Source organism: Bufo gargarizans, chromosome 6, assembly GCF_014858855.1.
Source record: "Bufo gargarizans isolate SCDJY-AF-19 chromosome 6, ASM1485885v1, whole genome shotgun sequence".
Lineage (NCBI taxonomy): Eukaryota > Metazoa > Chordata > Amphibia > Anura > Bufonidae > Bufo > Bufo gargarizans.
In genome coordinates, this window is record NC_058085.1 from 117,933,681 (window position 1) to 117,953,198 (window position 19,518).

At 45.3% G+C, this 19,518-nt stretch overlaps 1 protein-coding gene across 3 annotated transcripts in view; it reads right to left on the reverse strand.

Annotated features, from left to right (window-relative positions):
• Window positions 1–19,518, reverse strand: part of CACNB1 (calcium voltage-gated channel auxiliary subunit beta 1) — a 106,427-nt gene that overhangs the window by 32,909 nt on the left and 54,000 nt on the right. For 2 of the 3 annotated variants that reach the window (XM_044297352.1, XM_044297353.1), the window contains 2 exons: window positions 4,226–4,345; window positions 4,005–4,127 (listed from right to left, as the gene is read on the reverse strand). In XM_044297352.1, the coding sequence (XP_044153287.1) occupies window positions 4,005–4,127; window positions 4,226–4,345 (243 nt within the window). Of the gene's footprint in view, window positions 1–4,004; window positions 4,128–4,225; window positions 4,346–4,474; window positions 4,759–19,518 lie in introns of those variants that run through there. The other variant, XM_044297354.1, reaches the window with a different exon arrangement.

A 19,518-nucleotide genomic window follows, 5' to 3' on the forward strand; every position in this document is an offset into this window, starting at 1 on the left:
AAGTGGCTGTGGCTCTATTGGCCTTGGTTCAAGTGTTAGGAGTAGTATGAAAGTGTTAGGAGTAGGCCAATTTGAGACTGCGGCTATCTTCTTTGGATATGGCTTGACACCTTCAGAACTGACAATATGTCCCAGGTACTTGACTTCTGGTTTCAGTAGGTAGCACTTAGAGGGTTTAAACTTGGGTCCATGCTTGATGAGGATTTGAAAAACTTCTGCAAGCTGTTTTAAGTGGTCTTCATAGGATTTAGAGTAGATGATGACATCATCTAGGTATAACAAGACAGTTTCAAAGTTCTTGTGGCCTAAACAGCGTTCCATTAATCTTTGGAAAGTTCCAGTCCAAACGTCATATAGTTAAATTCAAATATGCCCATAGGGATAGTAAATGCTGTTTTTTCATGATCTTCAGGAGCCATGGGTACCTTATCTTGATCCTCTGCTTCATGGGGGTCTACCTGTATAACAGCTCGTAGGGCTTCCTCTAATGATAATGCAAAGTCTCTGAGTGACTCACCGGGCTGCTGTCTCTTACTGAAGAATCTCATCTTGACCTCGGATACACTCCTGGGTTCAAAAGTGGTGTAGAGTTGCTCAAATATCTGCTCCAGTGTTTTTCTCTCTGAGCTTGGCCAGGACTTCATTCTCTGAGGGCAGCTCCTTCCAATTGTGCAATGAGGATTTCTATTTGCTGTTCTGCTGACACAGGGTACAGTCTGAATATAGCCAATATTTTTTCTTTAAATTCCCTTAAAGTATGAGCTTCCCCTACATATTGTGGGAACCAGGGTGCTCCAAAGAAATAAGGCATTGTTAAAGGCGTCATGCTTGGTGCTGCAGCGGCTGGTGATGCACTAGGACCAGCTGCGGCTACTGCAGGGGACCTGCTAAGGTCAGGCTGCTCAGTATCTCCTTGTTCATACATGGCAGTGGCAGGCTTTTAATAAAAGGTAGGTTAAGTACAGTCTTACACACTTGTTGCGTTGTGTTGCTATGGGCAACTGCTACTTTGAAGGTGGCTGGCCCTTTAAGAGTCGTTGTGACAACTTAATATGGAGCAGTATGGTGCTGTGCAAGGCAGATTATGATCTCAAACAGTCCCGCTTAAAGTTAATTCCTCCCAGAGGCACTCACTCTGACTTTCCTGGAAGGTTCTCAGGTTGCAGGGGAGTCAGAACACACATATATATATATATATATATATATATATAATTTATTTTTTCCTTTTCTGTTGATCTCCCTATTTTTTTTTCCGTACACCCTCACGTAGTCTCGCTTCTCTTCAGCGTGCGTACGCACGTCACACTCTCTGATCATGCGCGGCCCTCCCCCTTAGTATGTGTTCAAGGCAGGAGGGGCGGCGCTGATTTGCAAGTACTAGCAGCAGCCTAAGTATTGGTACAATGGTAATAAGTAATTTTGCATAAGAGGATTGGCTTCTCTTTTCCCGCTTTATAGGGGATGCGGCCTCAAAGCAATGGCGCAGCACAACTAATAAAGAGACTTCAGGCGGCCATTTTAAGTTCAATGCAAAAGTCTATTCACTGACAGCAAACAGTGGTATTAATACAGAAACATGCGATTTTTCCACTTTTGATACAGCGATTCCGTAGCACGTGACTTGTATCATACATCCATGCAATTTTAAGTAATTGAAACACTTCTGCAGCCCAATAAAGCGTATAACAAACAAAAGTCTTTCAATAAAGCAAGTGAAGCTTATTCTTACTGCGTGCAGAGGATATTGTATCCTGTTGGTATATAGTTTTCATAAGGCGCAAAGGATTTGATCCTGTTTGTGACGCCAGTTCTAATGCGACAACCGGACACCCTAGGGGTGATGTGCGTGAGCGTACTAGTGATGAGGTGCCGAGGATAGTAGTACTCACGGTTAAGTTGTCCCTTGGGGCCGGCGTGCAGTGGATGGGAAGACAGCACGAAATCCTCTGGGGCACTCTCTGTTTCAGGGAACACCAGCCAGATGTTGGTTAAGGTGCCCTTAATGGTAATTGGTGTTTAAGGTGCTTTGGTGGCTGGGTCCCTGGTTCGTGACGCCAGCACCGCTAGGTGCAAATGTTGAGAGTAGTAGTAATGATGATATAGGATAAGGAGACTAGAGCTTTTAACAAACTCCCAGTACTTTACTGAAGCAGATCCACAGGTCATCAATGTATGCAAAAGTCATTTACATCAAGGCAGCTTTTACAGGGATTCACATTAGTTCCCAGAAGTTGCATAAGGCATAGTCCCCTATGACAATCAGTCATTCTCTCTCTTTTTTCTCCAGGTTGGAGGGATGAACTATCTCTGCTGTACTGTATAATCGTATACTTCTGTATCCTCTTCTAGGAATACTATATTCTGACGAATGGCCTTTTTGTCTTTAATTTTGGTGGGTAGCTTGTAGCTTAGAATCTCTCCAGCGGATGCAAAGGAGGCTGGAGTCTGAAAAACGATAGTTACCTTCCTTTGTCAATATTCTCATTCCCTCTCTGAGTTGCCTGGTTCTTCTGTAATCTTTTTCCTTCTATGGGCTGGTACATGGAGAACTCTCCAAAATGACTGCGGAGGTCAGATATTGCACACACTGACCTTCTTGCTCCTTCTGCTCTGTGTATAGGGCGAAGTTAGCCCTGGGAGGCTTGTTAGAACCTCCCCCTCCCTATGCAACTTTATGAGAACACATTTACAAACACAGTTTACATGAAACACAATCACAACATTAGGCAGTGTGCTTCAGGACACTGCAAATATGCCCATAGACTTCCATTGTTCTGAAAACGGCCATGTGATGGGCGTTAAATTAAAAGGTTGTTACACAGCTGTTTTTCATTGTCGTGTGAATGCAGCCTTAGTTTGTGGAATTTTTTGCCTTCATAATGTGTTTGAGACCATCATATAGTGTTTAGCCATATTCTACTACTGGTCTAATCCACATTGTGGCAAGAACCACTCAGCTAAGTAAAGAGAAACCAACAGTCTGTGATTACCTTATGAATACCCCTTATGGCACAGCTATAGTGTTCATGCCTTTTATTAAAGGGGTTGTCCGGGCTTTTAATATTGATGACCTATCCTCAGGATAGGTCATCAATAGCAGATCAGCAGGGTTCTGACACTTGGAACCCCCGCCAATCAGCTTTATGAAGAGACGGCACATGCAGTTGATGTGGACACAAACATCATAGTTCCTGGCCAGAAGATTGTGCTGTGTAAACAGGGGACCCCCTACTGTGGAGGTGATTGCTGCATGTAAATTCAGCTCTAATCTCCTTTCACGATCAGGCAGTTATTGGGAACGTGCAGTTTGTTCCCAATAATTGCCTGATCAGTCAGGCGGTATAAGAGGGCCTTTATTAGTTTTGTTTATCTATAATTCAGATAATAATCAGACCACGTTTTTTTTGTAACCAATACAGAAATCCAAGTAGTTCCAAAGGGTTCACTTACTTTTTCTTGCAACTGTACACTAATTAATCATATACCGTATATTGGTCCAGCCAATGAACCTGCTTCCTGCAATAAACCTGTTTGGATGTTTGCATTTCTTTCTGTGTCCGTTTCTGTTAATGGACTTAGATCATTGCTATAGGATCAGCAGTATAAATGTATACATGACACAAGACAAAGACGGGCCTTGCATAGGTTAGTAAGGAGCATCCTGCCGTCAGCTGTTGTGTATGTACTTGACAGATTGTCGACGCACAGCGCAATAAAAGCAAGTGGTTTCTACTCTATGAACTCCATGAACTTCAAGGTTCAGTAGCTGATCTCAATAGACATTACAATCATAAAGTAAACCTTGGTATGGTATATGTACATTGTATCATCAGATCACACACATTTCGTACAAATGAGATAGCTGGCAGTGAGCCGTAATCCATATCGTACAGTGCGGTATTTAGTCAGCCATAAAACTAAATCTATCTAAGTCTGCAATCGGCTCATGGTGAAACTTGCTATTTGTATGGGTGACTGGATCCATATATCTGTTAATGTCATACCTCCTTGATGTGAAGGAAGTCTTTGGGATCAAAGTTGATGGACATCCCTTGCACTGGAGCGTCATCTCCAGGGGCCGGGTTATATCCTACATTCGTCCGTACTGCAAAAGCCACCGGCTTGGTCTGTGAGGAGACACAATACCTTGATCAATAAAACAGCTTTCTCCATCAGATAAGTTCACCTCTACACAAGACTAAAAGTCTCTGAATGCTTGTTTTACCTTTGCTTTTTCCAGTTGTGCTAGAGCATGGCGTTCTGCCTCCTTTCGTAAAGCCTCTCTGTCTTCTTCAAGGGACACATCAGAATCGGATGGACGACTAGTGTAGGACTCTGCTGATCCCTGGATGAAGAGATTGAATGGTAAGAAACATAGAAGACAAGACAGCAGGACATTGCGAGAACATATAATGAATGCTACAGGAAAGGAATATTTGGAGCGTAGAAGGCAGATACAAATACCGGTACTCACCTCATGATCAAAGCCGTACACATACATTTTTCCCTGATACCCCTACTGCAGGATTCTACTTGCTGCTTTCGTTCTATGATGATAGTGCTGACCCAACACTATAACTGAGTCAATTACAAGTGGCCATATGTGCCCTAGTAAAGTTATAGCCACCCTCTAAGACTCATCAGATCACAACAGTAAGTTCTACAATATGTAAGTTCTAAAAACACTCAAAAATTCACACAAAGAAACACAAACGCAAACACTTCCTATCTTCTATCCCAGGCTGCTCTTCCGACTGCTGTCCCACCCCCAGTGAGGTCAGAGTGGCAGTGACAGACATCCATGGAGAGTTGGGACAGGTGGCCAGCTGCTTTGGAAGCCAGAGACAGCCTAGGATAGCAAAGAAGCTGACACAATGATTGATAAAAACAAGTGTCTGCTACTAAAGCCCTCTGCCTTCTAATACTACTCATTTCACTATACTGCAACACCCACCTCGTTCATTACTATTATCTTTACCCGCCTTTGCTCCCTATCTAACCTTTCTAATTCGCCTCTCCCCCTATCTGACCACAACCTACTCACCTTCTCTTCATTGGTCTCTCCTGCTGCTCCCCCGGCCCCCCTGCAGGTAACTTAAACATCTCGACTTTTGCTTGCTTTCTGACTCTCTTCTACCACTCTCTACTATTTGTTCCCTCCAGGAGCCAGATGCTGCCACCACCCTGTATAGCCCAAAAATCCCTTTAGGGGTCCCTAATAAGTGCTATCTTTAAGAAATAGCTCTATATCCATCCTCTACATAATAGTATTTGCAAGGAGGCAAATAGAGGAATAACTATGGAGGTGGACACAGTAGTATTGCATATACCCCCATAAGAACCCCCGAGTGTTCGGTAGGAAATGGGTTAATGGTTTTGGAAGAGAGGAGGTACGTCATTCAAAAGTGGAGGAAATCACAATACCACATATAACTGCGACGGAGCCACAGAACAAGGAGCGCATAATACATACGTCAGAGGATGCGCTCCGGTCTGATTGAACTCACGATGATGCGACAGAGTGAGGAGCGCATAGTTTACATGTAAGATGACGTGCTCCTCCCTGATAGGCCCAGAAATGTGCCAGTCGGGAGCAGCGGCACACTCAGTGGTTAGAGCGGATGGATGGGCGTGACTTCCTGTGATACAAAAAGAGGTTATGACGAACGCGCGCGCACCTATACCCCACTTCCCCTGACGCAGCCTCGCAAGTGGCGAAACATGTCAAAAAAAGGGTTAGGGACCCCTAAAGGTATTTTTTGGTCTTACAGACCGTATCCAAATTATAATTCATATCCCGAGGGTCTCTAAAAGGGACTTCGATTATCACCCTGTATAACACCACAATAAGTACAGCTCTGGACTCAGTTGCCCCCCTCACACACACAACAAAACCCGAAATATCAACAGACAACCCTGGCACACCAACCAGACCAATTCATAAAAGCAATCCCTCCTCATATTCAAATCCTCACTCGCTGATGCAAAACAGGCCTAAATCTCTCATATTTTCCCTGGCCCACAGCCCTAAACAACTTTTTAACACTTTTAACTCCCTTCTCCTCCCCCCAGCGCCCCCACCCTCTCCTCTCATCTCGGCTGAAAACTTTGCCGCCTACTTCAAACAAAACATAGTCAACATTAGAGAAAGCTTCAGTACACAGTCCCCACAGACCCTCTACACAACTTCAGTCCTCTTCTCCCAAAACCCACTTCTCCACCATTACAGAAGTAAAACTCTCGACTCTAATCTCCAGATCACATCTCCCACCTGTGCACTTGACACAATCCCATCCCACCTCATCCCTAACCTCACCACAGTGTTTATCCCAGGCCTAACTCATCTCTTCAACCTATCACTAACCTCTGGTTTTAAACATGCTACCATTACACCCATCCTCAAAAAGCCTTTAATTGACCCATCTTCTTTGTCCAGTTATCGCCCCATATCACTTCTTCCGTATGCCTCAAAGCTACTTGAACAACATGTCCATTCTGAACTGTCCTCTCACCTCTCCTCCTGCTCCCTCTTTGACCGGCTACAATCTGGCTTCCGACCCCAGCACTCGACTGAGACTGCCCTTACCAAAGTCACCAATGACCTACTAAAAGCCCAAACCAAAAAACATGACTCTGTCCCCCTTCTCCTTGACCTGTCCTCTGCCTTTGACACTGTCGACCACTCCCTTCTGTTGCAAACTCTCTGATCTCTTGATATCACTGACCTGGCCCTCTCTTAGATCACATCATACCTCACAGACTGAACGTTTAGCGTCTCCCACTGTCACACCACCTCCTCGTCTCATCCCTTCTCTTTTGGTGTCCCGCAAGGCTCTGTTCTAGGACCCCTGCTCTTCTCTTTTTACACTTTCGGCCTGGGACATCTCATAGAGTCCCATGGCTTTCAGTATCACTTTTATGCGGACGACACACAAATCTACCTCTCTGGTCCAGACATCACCACCTTACTATCCAGAATCCCACAATGACTATCTTCCATACCATCCTTCTTCTCTCGCTTTCTAAAACTTAACATGAATAAAACTGAATTCATTATATTTCCCCCATCTTGCTCACCCCCCCTATCTATCACAATCAATGGCTGCACACTATCCCCGGTCAACCAAGTCAGCTGGATTCTGCCCTCTACTTCCGACCACACATCCAAGCCCTTTCCACCACATGCCGCCTCCAACTCAAAAACATCTCCCGCATCCACGCTTTCCTCAACTTTGAATCTGCGAAAATGCTTGTACATGCCCTCATCATCTCCCGCCTAGATTACTGCAACATTCTCCTCTGTAGACTTCCATCTAGCACTCTCGCACCCCTCCAATCTATCCTCAACTCTGCTGCCCGACTAATCGACCTCTCACCCTGTTACTCCTCTGCCTCTCCCCTCTGCCAATCCCTTCACTGGCTCCCCATTGCCCAGCAAATTCAGTTCAAAATACTAACAAATACATACAAGGCCGTCCATAACCTGTCCCCTCCCTACATCTCTGAGCTACTTTCCCGATACATCCCCACATGCAATCTCTGATCCTCACAAGACCTCCTTCTCTCCTCTCCTCTTATCTCTTCCCACAATCGCCTCCAAGGTTTCTCCTGTGCGTCCCCCACACTCTGCAACTCTCTACCCCAACATATCAGACTCTCACCTACAATGGAATCCTTCAAAATAAACCTGAAAGCCCACCTCTTCAGACAAGCCTACAACCACTGACCCTGCTGCCTGTATACCGACATGACCAGCTTCACCCTGTTCTACTGTGTCCTTTTCCCATACCTTGTAGATTGTAAGCCCTCATGGGCAGGGCCCTCTCTCCTTCTGTACCAGTTTGTAACTCGTCTTGTTTATGCTTAGTGCAATTGTCTGTATTATGTATGTATACCCCTTTTCATCTGTACAGCGCTATGGAATTAATGGCGCTTTAATAATAAATAATAATAATAATGATAATAAGATTAGACCTCAGACCCACCTCCAAAATACCCCAAAAACCACACCCAGTAATCCTAGTAAAAATGATCAAATCCCAACAATCTCAAATGACACAAAAACAAAATATATATATTTTTTCATTTATAATATTGCTCTTCCATACATACAAATGGTAATAATATATCATAAATGAAAGATATGCCATTATGTGTAAATAGGAGTCTCATGGACTTAAAGGGGATATCCCACGAATAATGTAAAAAAAATGAAAATCCAATATTATATAGTACAGTCTCTTTCTAACAAGCTTAGAACTAGCCCTGTACCTCACATGGATCCAGAGATCTCCCTATTCATTGTTGCTCTTCTAGATTTATTTTAAGATGGCAGGTGTGTCCTTTCTGCTGCAGTTGGTGGCAGTTGAAGGATGGAACTGATCATGCGCTCCTGTCTCAGTGAGCAGGACAGAGAAAAAGAGCAAACAGCTATTACATGCCATCGCTCGTCCCCATGCTCTACAGCAGCAGATCGTAAGTAGACAGCAAGATCTGCAGCCAGCAAATCCTTATCTTTCAGCAGGATGAAAGAGCTGGATTGCCCAATGAATGAGCATTTGCTCGTTTATTGTGCAATTGGAGGCAGTATTACACTGCAAGATGATCGGTAACGAACATTACTACAAATGCTTGTTCGGTCATTGGGTAGAAAGTCTGCCTGTCTAATATACCATATACGCAGTGGCTATGCTAAATTTTTTAAGTACATGCAATTACAAAAATATTAAGATCCAGGTACTGGTTTGAAAAATGTGGAATATTTTTCATGGGACAGCCCCTTTCATGATGTAAAATACATGCCTAATACAGCATACGATGACGCATGCCATCATTTTTTATCTGATTGTTTCCATATTAGTCCATGGTGAAATCTGAGACACAGTACTGACCCATAGATATGGCTGCCATATTAAAGGTATTGTCTAGTTTAGAAAATCCATTGTCAGAGAATTCTGAGTTAATGGTGGGGTCCTCTGTTCCTTATTGCGGCAATGCAGGGAAACCAGGTTGCCCCACAGATTACAGCTGATACCTGGGGGTCCCAGCATTTGGAGACGCTGTGATCGGCTTCTTGTCCAGGGAGTCTTTTAACAACTGGTAATTGTCAAAAGCAGTGTGCCCTCTTAAGACTAATTAACTTAATATACACACATGGCAGGTCCCTGTAGATCTTTCAGTGTGGATCTGGCTGAAATCCGCTGCTGCAAAAACCCAAAATGGGCTGGTTTTCGCCGTGGCATTGCTACGTGAATTGCAGTTGGACTACCACTCGTTTCAACCTTTGCACTGCAGAGCAAATTGACATGCTACAGAGTGATCCGGCAGCCATTGACCTACAATGGTGGCTGTGATTTCTGAAATCTCACCCACTTTACTACTACTGCAAATGCTGTGAGTTTTCGGCACATACAGTAATTCGGCCACAAAGTATCTGCAGCATTTACTTTCCGTACCCAAAGGATCCATACAAAACGGATCTGTAATACAAGCATGTACATGTGTCCTTCAAGCAGCCATATAAAAATAAGATATCTATGCTAATTATCTCTGCCAAGTCAGTCGGGTCACCCAAGTGTTTTTTTTTTCTTCATTAACAAAAGGGTTGATTGAGTTCACACATAGCTGCCCCAAATGCCATTTAATAACAGTGCCTGAGAGGAGGCACAGAGCTCATGGTAAACAGTAAAAGAATGGATCAATATGGAAACTACTTGAGCAGGGAAATGTCTAAGACACACAGAAACCCACATTACTTTCATCTCTTTACTGTACTTTCCAAATAGCATACATTTCCTTAAGATGTACTTTATTTATTTGTATAAATCTTTATTATTCTCCAATTATAAAATCATCATACAAAAGTATTATACTGTATGTATATCAGTACCCCCCCCCCCCTTCCCATCCAAACCCCCTATACTGACATGGCTGCCAGTACTCCAGAGCTTCCACTTTTTCCTCTTGTTTTCAAGAATCAGACCGCAGGTGTCTCCTTGGCTATTTCCTTGTTATTATTAATCTGGCTGTGAACAGTATTTTATATATCGCTGAACCCAGTGGTCCTTTCTCCTTTAAATGGTCACCAACTTTTCACACAACTTTGCATAAATTTTGTAATATAAACTCACTGTAAAGAAATTAAATTGCGCACCCAGATAGAGATGTCAGTGTCATGTCAGGGCTGGCATTTTACAGCAGGATAATGCTCACCCACATACAGTAAGGGTTGCCTGTTTGCCCGATTTATTACCAATACAGCATTTATGGGACCAGCTTTGGCAACCTATGAGTGTAGAAGATCTACAGACCCAAGTGCCACATCTGTGGGCAAATGTGGCGCAGGACACCATACTGAACCTGTATGCCTGCTTGCCCAACCGTATCTCATCTTGTATCCAGGCTGGAGGCCTAACAGGTACTAGAGCCTGCTTTCTATTGTAGATTTCCCCCCAATAATGTCTTCTTTCGCTCTAATACTTAAATCACCTACCGGTATATTTATAGTTACATTCATACATAGAAAGTCTCATTTACTTCCATTAACTCCTTCTTGCTGTGTCACTTGGTGTGTCATGTTTTTTTGTTGTCAATGAGTGTATATCGAGAAAAATGTCTTCAGTTGTCTTCCTCCTCCCCCTGTTCCTAAATTAACTCTCTCTCTGAAATTTCTCCTGACTCTGTCTGAAGACAGACCAACGCACAGAAGTATCAGATTACAGAAATCAATAGAAATTTATGGAGAAGGGAGAGAGGAGGAATAAGCAGTAGTTGAGTGAGACAACAGAGACGCACACAGACCAAAAAACTGCACCAGCTAAATTCTATATCACCCCAAGTCCTTTATTCACATCCATACAGATCAGTACATCGTAATAATGTCCTACATGATCCTGGTGCTGCTTTTGAGGGAATGAGAAACAGGAAGCAGATTATCCACTGTGTTCAGTGGAAGCCAGCTAGTCTCCACCCACAAGATGAAGGAGAACAGCAAAGTAGTGGAACAGCATACATAGGGGAAAACTGTAAAAGAATGCCACATACAAGTCATAGAAATAGAGTTATTCCTTATGTATGTATGCTGTACTACTGATTAATGCAAAATCTGTTGAAACATTAGAGGACCTATCATCACTCCTGACATGCCTGTTTTAATAGCTATATGCATTCCCCATGTAATAACATGTAATAATAATTCTTATGTCTCTATGTTGTACCATTCTTTTATTATTTCTGCTAGAAGTTATGAATGAATTGCTAGCAGTCTGCAGTAAGGGTACAGTGGGGTGGTAACCAGTTGGGGGTGTGTCTCTGCACAGTCTCAGTCTATCCAATCATTGTTGCCATTGTCAGACTGTGCAGGTACACCCCCCCTCCCCGCCCCCCAACTGGTTACCTCCCCACTGTACCCTTTCTGCTGACTGCTAGCAATTCATTCATAACTTCTAGTAGAAATAATAAAGGAATGGCACAACACAGAGCCATAAAAATAGAGGCTGCAAAATATTACATGGGGAATGCACGAAACAGGCATGTCAGGAGAGACGACAGGTCCTCTTTAAGTCATGCAGATCATCAAATATTACACACACAAAAAACTGTCAGCCATACACCAACTTTAAGATGTAACACTGATAGTACTCCAGGCACCTTATGACACAAGGAGGTCTGCTAATTAACTATCAGTAGTTTGTCCACTAATATCAGATGGGCAATTATCTAATGAAACCTGCAATAATTTATCAACTATCCTGAGTCCCCTGATGAACCAGTCTTTACAACGTCTGGGGAAACGCGTTGGGACAAACTGCTAAAGAAGGGACGAACATCATCAATCCTTACAGGCAGGGTAACATTAGGCGACAGAGAGGGCTTAGCCACCGAGAGGTGGGGTCGCCCCTTTCGGGGCGGGTGCTCCGCCTGTAGGCAGGGGTACACTGAGGGATGTATTAGGGATATTGTTCCCTTCCCCTTATCCACCACCTCTCTTTCACCGTTTGGCCAGGTCCACAGTCATCTAACTGTAAGTTGCCGTAAATTTTTCTATACATCGGACTGCACTATCCTGATACGTCCAAAGTAAGGCCATGTCTATTTATTTGACGTAGCCTAACATACATATTAAGATGGGGTATTATTTTAACCAACGATAGTAAAAGTTATGTTTTAGATGAAAAGTCATTTTTCTCTGTGATTTATATATTGATACTTTTCGTAACCCAATAAATACCACTGTGATTTGTAGTACTCCAGTATGTCAGAATTTTCCAAAAGTCCCACCAAACATGCTTCAGGTATGCTCCTGTTGCCTCACACCTATTACATTGAGCCTCATCTCATAAAACAATTCAGTGTAGCCTATTTGGTGTGTAATATAACCTACTCATTACAAAACATTGTACCACTGTGTGACATTGAAGTAAGATACAGTATCTCGACAGATTATCTAACAGTTTGTTCCAACATTCTTCCTCCTTCTTACCCATTACTTTCATCTACTTTTCTATCGTGTACAATGCTGTGTGCTCTGCTAACTCCACATTAGTGCGTCATGTAATTGTGACATAACATCTAGCTTTACCACCATATTTACCTCAAACAAAATAAACTGTGAATCATGTCCATTTCTCTGTCAGCGGTTTATCTCCTGGTACAGCAAAAATTGAGCATATTGAAATCTAATATGTCACATCCTACTTTCCCCTAACATCTGCCATTGGGGGACAGTTGGGAGGCGCCCACATATAAGGCTACTTTCAAATTCGTGTTTTTTTGCGGATCCGTCATAGACGGATCCGTTCAGATAATACAACCGTCTGCGTCCGTTCAGAACTGATGCGTTTGTATTATCTTGAACACCATTGAAAGTCAATGGAGGACGGATCTGTTTTCTATTGTGCCAGATTGTGTCCGTGAAAACGGATCCGTCCCCTTTCACTTACATTGTGTGTCAGAACGGATCCGTTTGGCTCAGTTTCATCAGACGGACACCAAAATGCTGCAAGCAGCATTTTGGTGTCCGTCTCCAAAGCGGAATGGAGACTGAACTGATGCAAACTGATGCATTCTGAGCGGATCCTTTTCCATTCAGAATGCATTAGAATACAAACTGATCTGTTTTGGACCGTTTGTGAGAGCCCTGAACGGATCTCACAAACAGAAAGCCAAAACGCGAGTGTGAAAGTAGACTACTATACATACTTACACCATACATCTAATATATAGAGCTGAGTGTATGTATGTGTGTGTGTATGTATGTCCGCTAAAGGAATACGCACCGTCGCGTTTACAATCACGAAATTTGGCACACAGGTACATCAGGTGTCCTGGGAGGTTTTACACCGGGTCTCAGCTCTCTAGCACATACAGTTCCTGAGATATTCCCAAAAAATGCAAATATGGCACATCACATGACCTACATTAGCCAATAGAAGCCTGCGGGTCTTTCTCTTCATATCCCAACTGCCATACACATGGTCACATGTCCCTTATCAGCCAATAGAAGCTCGCAGGTCTTTCGTCTCCACATACTTACTGTTTTACACCAGGTTTCCATAACAACCTAGCCATTTTTTTCTTCACTACTGTAGGTCAGCTATAAAGGGGCAGGGCGCGCTGTGGATGACACTGTTAAGGGAGCGGAGCATGACACTGACGGGGGCAGGTAGGGTGGCCATTCAGGCCACCCTTAAAAGACGGACTTAAAAACCCGACCCACAGGTCCCGCTAAGCCATGCCCCAGATCCGGTTAGGCACAGTGCTGCTGTCTGAGAGTGAGCTGTTCAAAAGGACATCCCCGCGTTCAGGCCCTGCGCCAGACGGAGGACAGGGAGTCTGAAAGCTAGACTGTCAAACTTAAAACCGGACCTCTGGTTAGGGTTGCCACCCGTCCGGGATTGACCCGGACAGTCCGGGTTTGTAATCCTGTGCCCGGGTACAAGCCTTTCTTAGACCTGGGCACAGGATTATTCTATTCATTCAAACTGCAGACAGTGAGTGTTGTCCGATCGCATAAGCTGCCTGTCGGCTGTCACTAGTGACTCACACTGCGGCTGCCGGGTGATCAGCTGAGAGGAGTGGAGCGGAGGCTGAGCGCTCCCTCCCCCTCTTCTCTCCTCCTCTCCCCTCCTCCTCTCCCCTCCCCCTCCTCCAGCTCACTCACTGTTCAGTAGTCTCCGGTCTCCTCCTCGCTCCTCCCCTGCCTCCCAGTCCCTCCCTCCTTCTCTCTGATAAGGAAGTCAGGTCCACAGGAAGTGACATCAGAGAGAGAGGCAGGGAGGGAGAATTAAAATCATTCTTCCAGTAGCTCCAGGCTCCAGCAGCCTGCCCATGCCCAACCCAGACTGTACCCACTGTGCCCTGCCAGTTTTTCAACCTGACCAAGACCCCAGATAATCACTACTTCTAAAAAGGTATAAATATACAACATTTGAAGTGTGTATGTAACAGTGTTTAAACAGCCTCAATTCTGAATCTGTCAATCAGAAAAAACATTTTGTTATGTAGCTGACTGACATTAGCGATGGGCTAATGTCAGCAGTACATAACAGTATGTTTTATAACTCCCTGCCTGCCACTGCCGCTGTTCTCTTAAAATAAAGATGTATAATATGCTAATGAGCCTCTAGGTGCTATGAGGGCATTGCTGCAGCACCTAGAGGCTCGGTCTATTCACCCTTTGGCAGTGGCACGTCCATGTCCAGTTGATTGATGTCCAAGTTCTCCTCTTCGTCCCGTAAATCCCGCACCTGCGCCGAATACTAAACGGGACGGCGCAGGGGTGGGATCAGGGGCGTAACGATCGCGGTGCGACAGCGACCAGAAGTGGAGGCGGGACATGGGCGTGGTTGGAGGTGGAACATGGGCGTGGTTGGAGGCGGGACATGGGTGGGGCCTGGAAGGGGGCCCTCCCTCCCTTCTGTTCGGGTTTGGCTTGAAGAAAAGGTGGCAACCCTACCTCTGGTTACCCTAGGGGCAGGCTGCTGTGGAGGTCACAGTTAAGGGGACGGTCCGCTATGGAGGTCAGTGTTAAGGGGCAGATTGCTGTAGAGGCCACTGTTAAGGGGGCAGGGTATTGTGGAAATCACTGTTAAGAAGATGGGGTACTGTGGAGGTCACTAATAAAGGGGCGGGATGCTGTGGAGGTCACTGTTAAAGGGGCGGGCACTGTGGAGGTCACTATTAAAGGGGCTGGGTACAGTGGAGGTCACTGTTAAGGGAGCAGGGTACTGTGGCAGTCACTGTTAAAGGGGCAGTCGCTGTGGAGGTCTCTGTTATGGGGGCCTGGAATGGTGGAGGTCAGTTAAGGGGACTGTAACTTATGGTCAGTGTTAAGGGGCGGGTGCTGTAGAGGTCACTGTTAAGTGGGTGGACCCCTGTGGAGGTCCCTTTCAAGGGATTGTGGTGCTGTGGAACTCACTGTTAAAGGGGCAGGCTGCTGTAAAGGTCAAAGTTAAGGGGGTTGGCTGCTGTGGAGGTCCAATTTTAAGGAGACGGGGCACTGTGGGGGGTCAGTGTTAAGGGGTGGGGGGTTGTGGATGTCACTGTTATAGTGGATACTGTAGATATCTTTTAATGACACACACAAACATTAAATGAAATAGATTAAATATACCCATGCGAAGCTGGTTCCTTCTGCTACTATTATATATTAATCTAATGTGAATGAACAGCTTTAACTGCGTCTGCCTTAGACCACCACAACTGATAAGCTCTACTTGGAAATGTTGGGTTTATGTAGTGGATCCCCTCAATCAATGTACCCTCTTTGGTTATTAACTATTTGCAACTGGAACCACAGTCTAAGGGTCCATTCACACGTCCTGTTAAAGCTGCATTTAGACGAGCCAATAATCGTCCTGCAAATGGTCGTTCCCGACAATCTGCCCATGTAAATGTGCCAACGATCACCCGATGAATGAGCGAAAAGCTTGTTCATCGGATGATCCTGTCGTTCATGCAGGCACCATCGTAGTTTCTGGGCAGCAGATTGTGTGGTCTAAACAGTGATCTTCTGCTCAGAAACAATAATTCTGTATGAGGACGAGGGATCACAATAGCGATGACTCGTCCTCATACAGTGAAGGAGATCACTGCATAATCCTTTCTGACAATCAGTGGCAGAATCCTACCGTGTAAGGCTACTTTCACTCTAGCGTTGTTTAAATACGGCGTTTAATTCAGTTTAATCTGTGAAAACGGATTACATTTGAATCCTGATCAGGATTTTGATCACAATGAAAAAATGCATTGGAAAAAAAACGGATCCGCCATTTATGGACTTTAACTTTTTTTTCACATTTTTCGGGTTTAACATGCAAAAGCCGGATCCGGTTTCACTGAACACACGGTGCCGGATCCGGCGTTAATGCAAGTCAATGGGGAAAAGACCGGATCTGGCATTTAGTCAAAGTGTTCATCATTTTTGGCCGGAGGTAAAAATACAACATGCTACGGTTTTCTGAAAAGCCTGATCAGTCAAAAAGACTGAACTGAAGACATCCTGATGCATCCTGAACTGATTGCTCTCCATTCAGAATGCATTAGGATAAAACTGATCCGTTCTTTTCCGGATTTGAGCCCCTGGGACGGAACTCAGCGCCGGAAAAGAAAAACGCTAGTGTGAAAGTACCCTAAAGCCATCTACTAGATGTATGCCAATTTGGTGGGACCACCTAACCATCTAATGTGCGAAATCCCAACTCTTCCCCAAGGCAGATGAAGTGAAAGATAAGGACCAGCCAGTTGCATTTCAAATGCCCAATCCTTCTGTTCTCGGGGAGATAGGTCGCTGCTAGACTCCTCTGGCAGCAGCTCCCTCACCTTCTCTCTACTGAGAACATATGCTTGCTTGGCTGAGAAGAGCAGAAATGTGTATGAAGGGACCAGGAGTGATAGCTGTCGGCCAAATGAGAGTTCGAACAAGCATCTTGAGAGACATTTTACATGCCAGAATGAGTCTCCCACTGGTGTCACATGAATCACAGTAAGGCTACATTCACACGTCAGTATATTTCTATATCCCGAATTTCGGTCCGTTTTTTGCGGATCCGTTGTTCCTGAAAATGTTTCCGTATGTCATCCATTTTTTGCGGATCCATTGACTTTGCATTATACCAGGATCCGATTTTTGGGTACAGAACTGGTCCAGATCTGTTCCGCAAAAAACGGAACAGATCAGAAAAGAAACAACGGACGTGTGAATGGACCCTTATAAAGAGGCACACACCTCCTAATTGTGGTGCATCTCTGCAGGTCTGTGAGCAAGAACTTAACCTCCTCACGACCGCCGTACGCAGGATTGCGTCTTCGCGGCGGTCGTGCTGTTCTGGGTGGACGCGCCGGTGCGTCCTCTCGCGAGACGCGAGATTTCCGGGTATGCCGGCCCGCGCATGCGCATCGCGGGCCGGCAAAATTCAAAGAAGAAGTTCGTCATCAACCTGCCGGCCACGATCATTGGCTGGCAGGTTGATGATTTTCAAAAAAAACAATCAGAAGCCACATTAACCCATCATATTAGTAAATATGATGGGGTTATATGGCTGCTGTGCTCCTCTGCTCCTTCTTTTGGTCGGTTGGTTCCAGGAGAGGAGCAGAGGAGCACATCATCACTGTGAGTACCCACTACAGTACACTTAGCCCCCAGATCACCTCCCAGCACCCAATTAACCCTTTGATCACCCCTTCTTGCCCCTGTCAATCACTAGTGAAAAGGAAAAAAAGTGATCAGTGCAAACTGTCACTTTTTTTTTTTTCACTGGTATTGACCGTTAGGTTTTAGGTATAGTTTAGGTCCTTGGTTAGGTAGTTAGCGATCAGTTAGCGCCCAGCCCACCGCACCGCAGTCCGTTATTCGCTGATTAGCGTATCGCTAATCAGCATTTGTACTTTTATAGTATCTGAAAGTGATCAAAACTGATCACGGTCAGATCTATAATAGTACTAGTGTCACTTTAGTTCGCCCTCCACCCAAAACGCAGTGTTTGCCCGATCAGGCCTGATCGGTCGCCCACACGTGCGTTCGCCCACGCCCGCCCCACCGCAGTGACACATTCACTTTACACGCACTGCGGCGATAAAAAAATCAGTTTTGATATTTTTTATCAACCGCAGCGGCCTCCGGTACTTCGCTAGGCTCCCCTTTGTAAGACAGGCTTGCTTTTTTTTTCTTGGGTAGTCTCAGGGAATACCCCTAAATTTAGTTGCCCACATGTCTAACAGGGGGTATTCTTCTGAAGAAGCCTACAGGCTTCTGACCCAGTCGGATGAGGAGTGGGAACCCTCATCTGATGAATCCAGCGGGTCAGAATACGAACCTGTAGAAAGCAGTGGCTCTCTGACCCAAAGTTCGGACGAGGAGGTTGAGGTCCCTGATAGCAGCAGGCGTAACCGGCCCCGTGTCGCTAGACCGCAGGTTGCGCAGGATCCGCTTCAAGAGCAGCAGAGTGGGGCTGGTGCTGTCGGATTACGTGGTGAGGCATACACCAGCAGCCCAGCCCTTCCTGGACCTAGTACCAGCACTGCCGTACAACCTGGTGAAGTAGCGAGCACCAGAAGGGCAGTTGAAGCTGGTACGGTGGCACGTGCAGTAGTGACCCCGTCGCAGCCACCGCAAAGACGTGCCCGTAGAGCCCCTAGAATCCCAGAGGTGCTGGCAAACCCTGATTGGCAGTCCCCAACTTCCGCCGCACCCGTAGTTTTCCCTTTCACTGCCCAGTCTGGAGTTCGGGTTGAGACAGCTCAGATCGGTTCGGCCCTGGGATTTTTTGAGCTGTTCTTGACTGCGGAGCTTTTAGACTTAGTTGTGGCCGAAACAAACAGATATGCCACACAATTTATAACCGCTAACCCGGGAAGCTCTTATGCCCAGTCTTTCCGGTGGAAACCAGTCCAAGTTTCCGAAATTAAAACTTTTCTGGGCCTCCTCCTCAACATGGGCCTGACAAAAAAGCATGAATTGCGGTCATATTGGTCCACGAACCCAATTCATCACATGCCCATGTTCTCTGCTGCTATGTCCAGGACACGATTTGAGACCATCCTGCGTTTCCTGCACTTTAGTGATAACAGCACCTCCCGTCCCAGAGGCCACCCTGCTTTTGACCGGCTCCACAAAATTCGGCCCCTCATAGACCATTTCAACCTGAAATTTGCAGATATTTATACCCCAGAGCAAAACATCTGCATAGACGAGTCCCTAATACATTTTACCGGGCGCCTTGGCTTCAAACAATACATCCCAAGCAAGCGCGCCCGGTATGGGGTCAAATTGTATAAGCTCTGTGAAAGGGCCACAGGCTATACCCACAAATTTCGGGTCTATGAGGGAAAAGATCAGACCCTGGAGCCGGTCGGTTGCCCTGACTACCTGGGGAGCAGTGGGAAGACAGTTTGGGACTTGGTGTCACCCTTATTCGGCAAGGGGTACCATCTTTATGTGGACAATTTTTACACAAGTGTGGCCCTCTTTAGGCATTTGTTTCTAGAACGGATTGGCGCCTGTGGTACCGCGCGAACTAG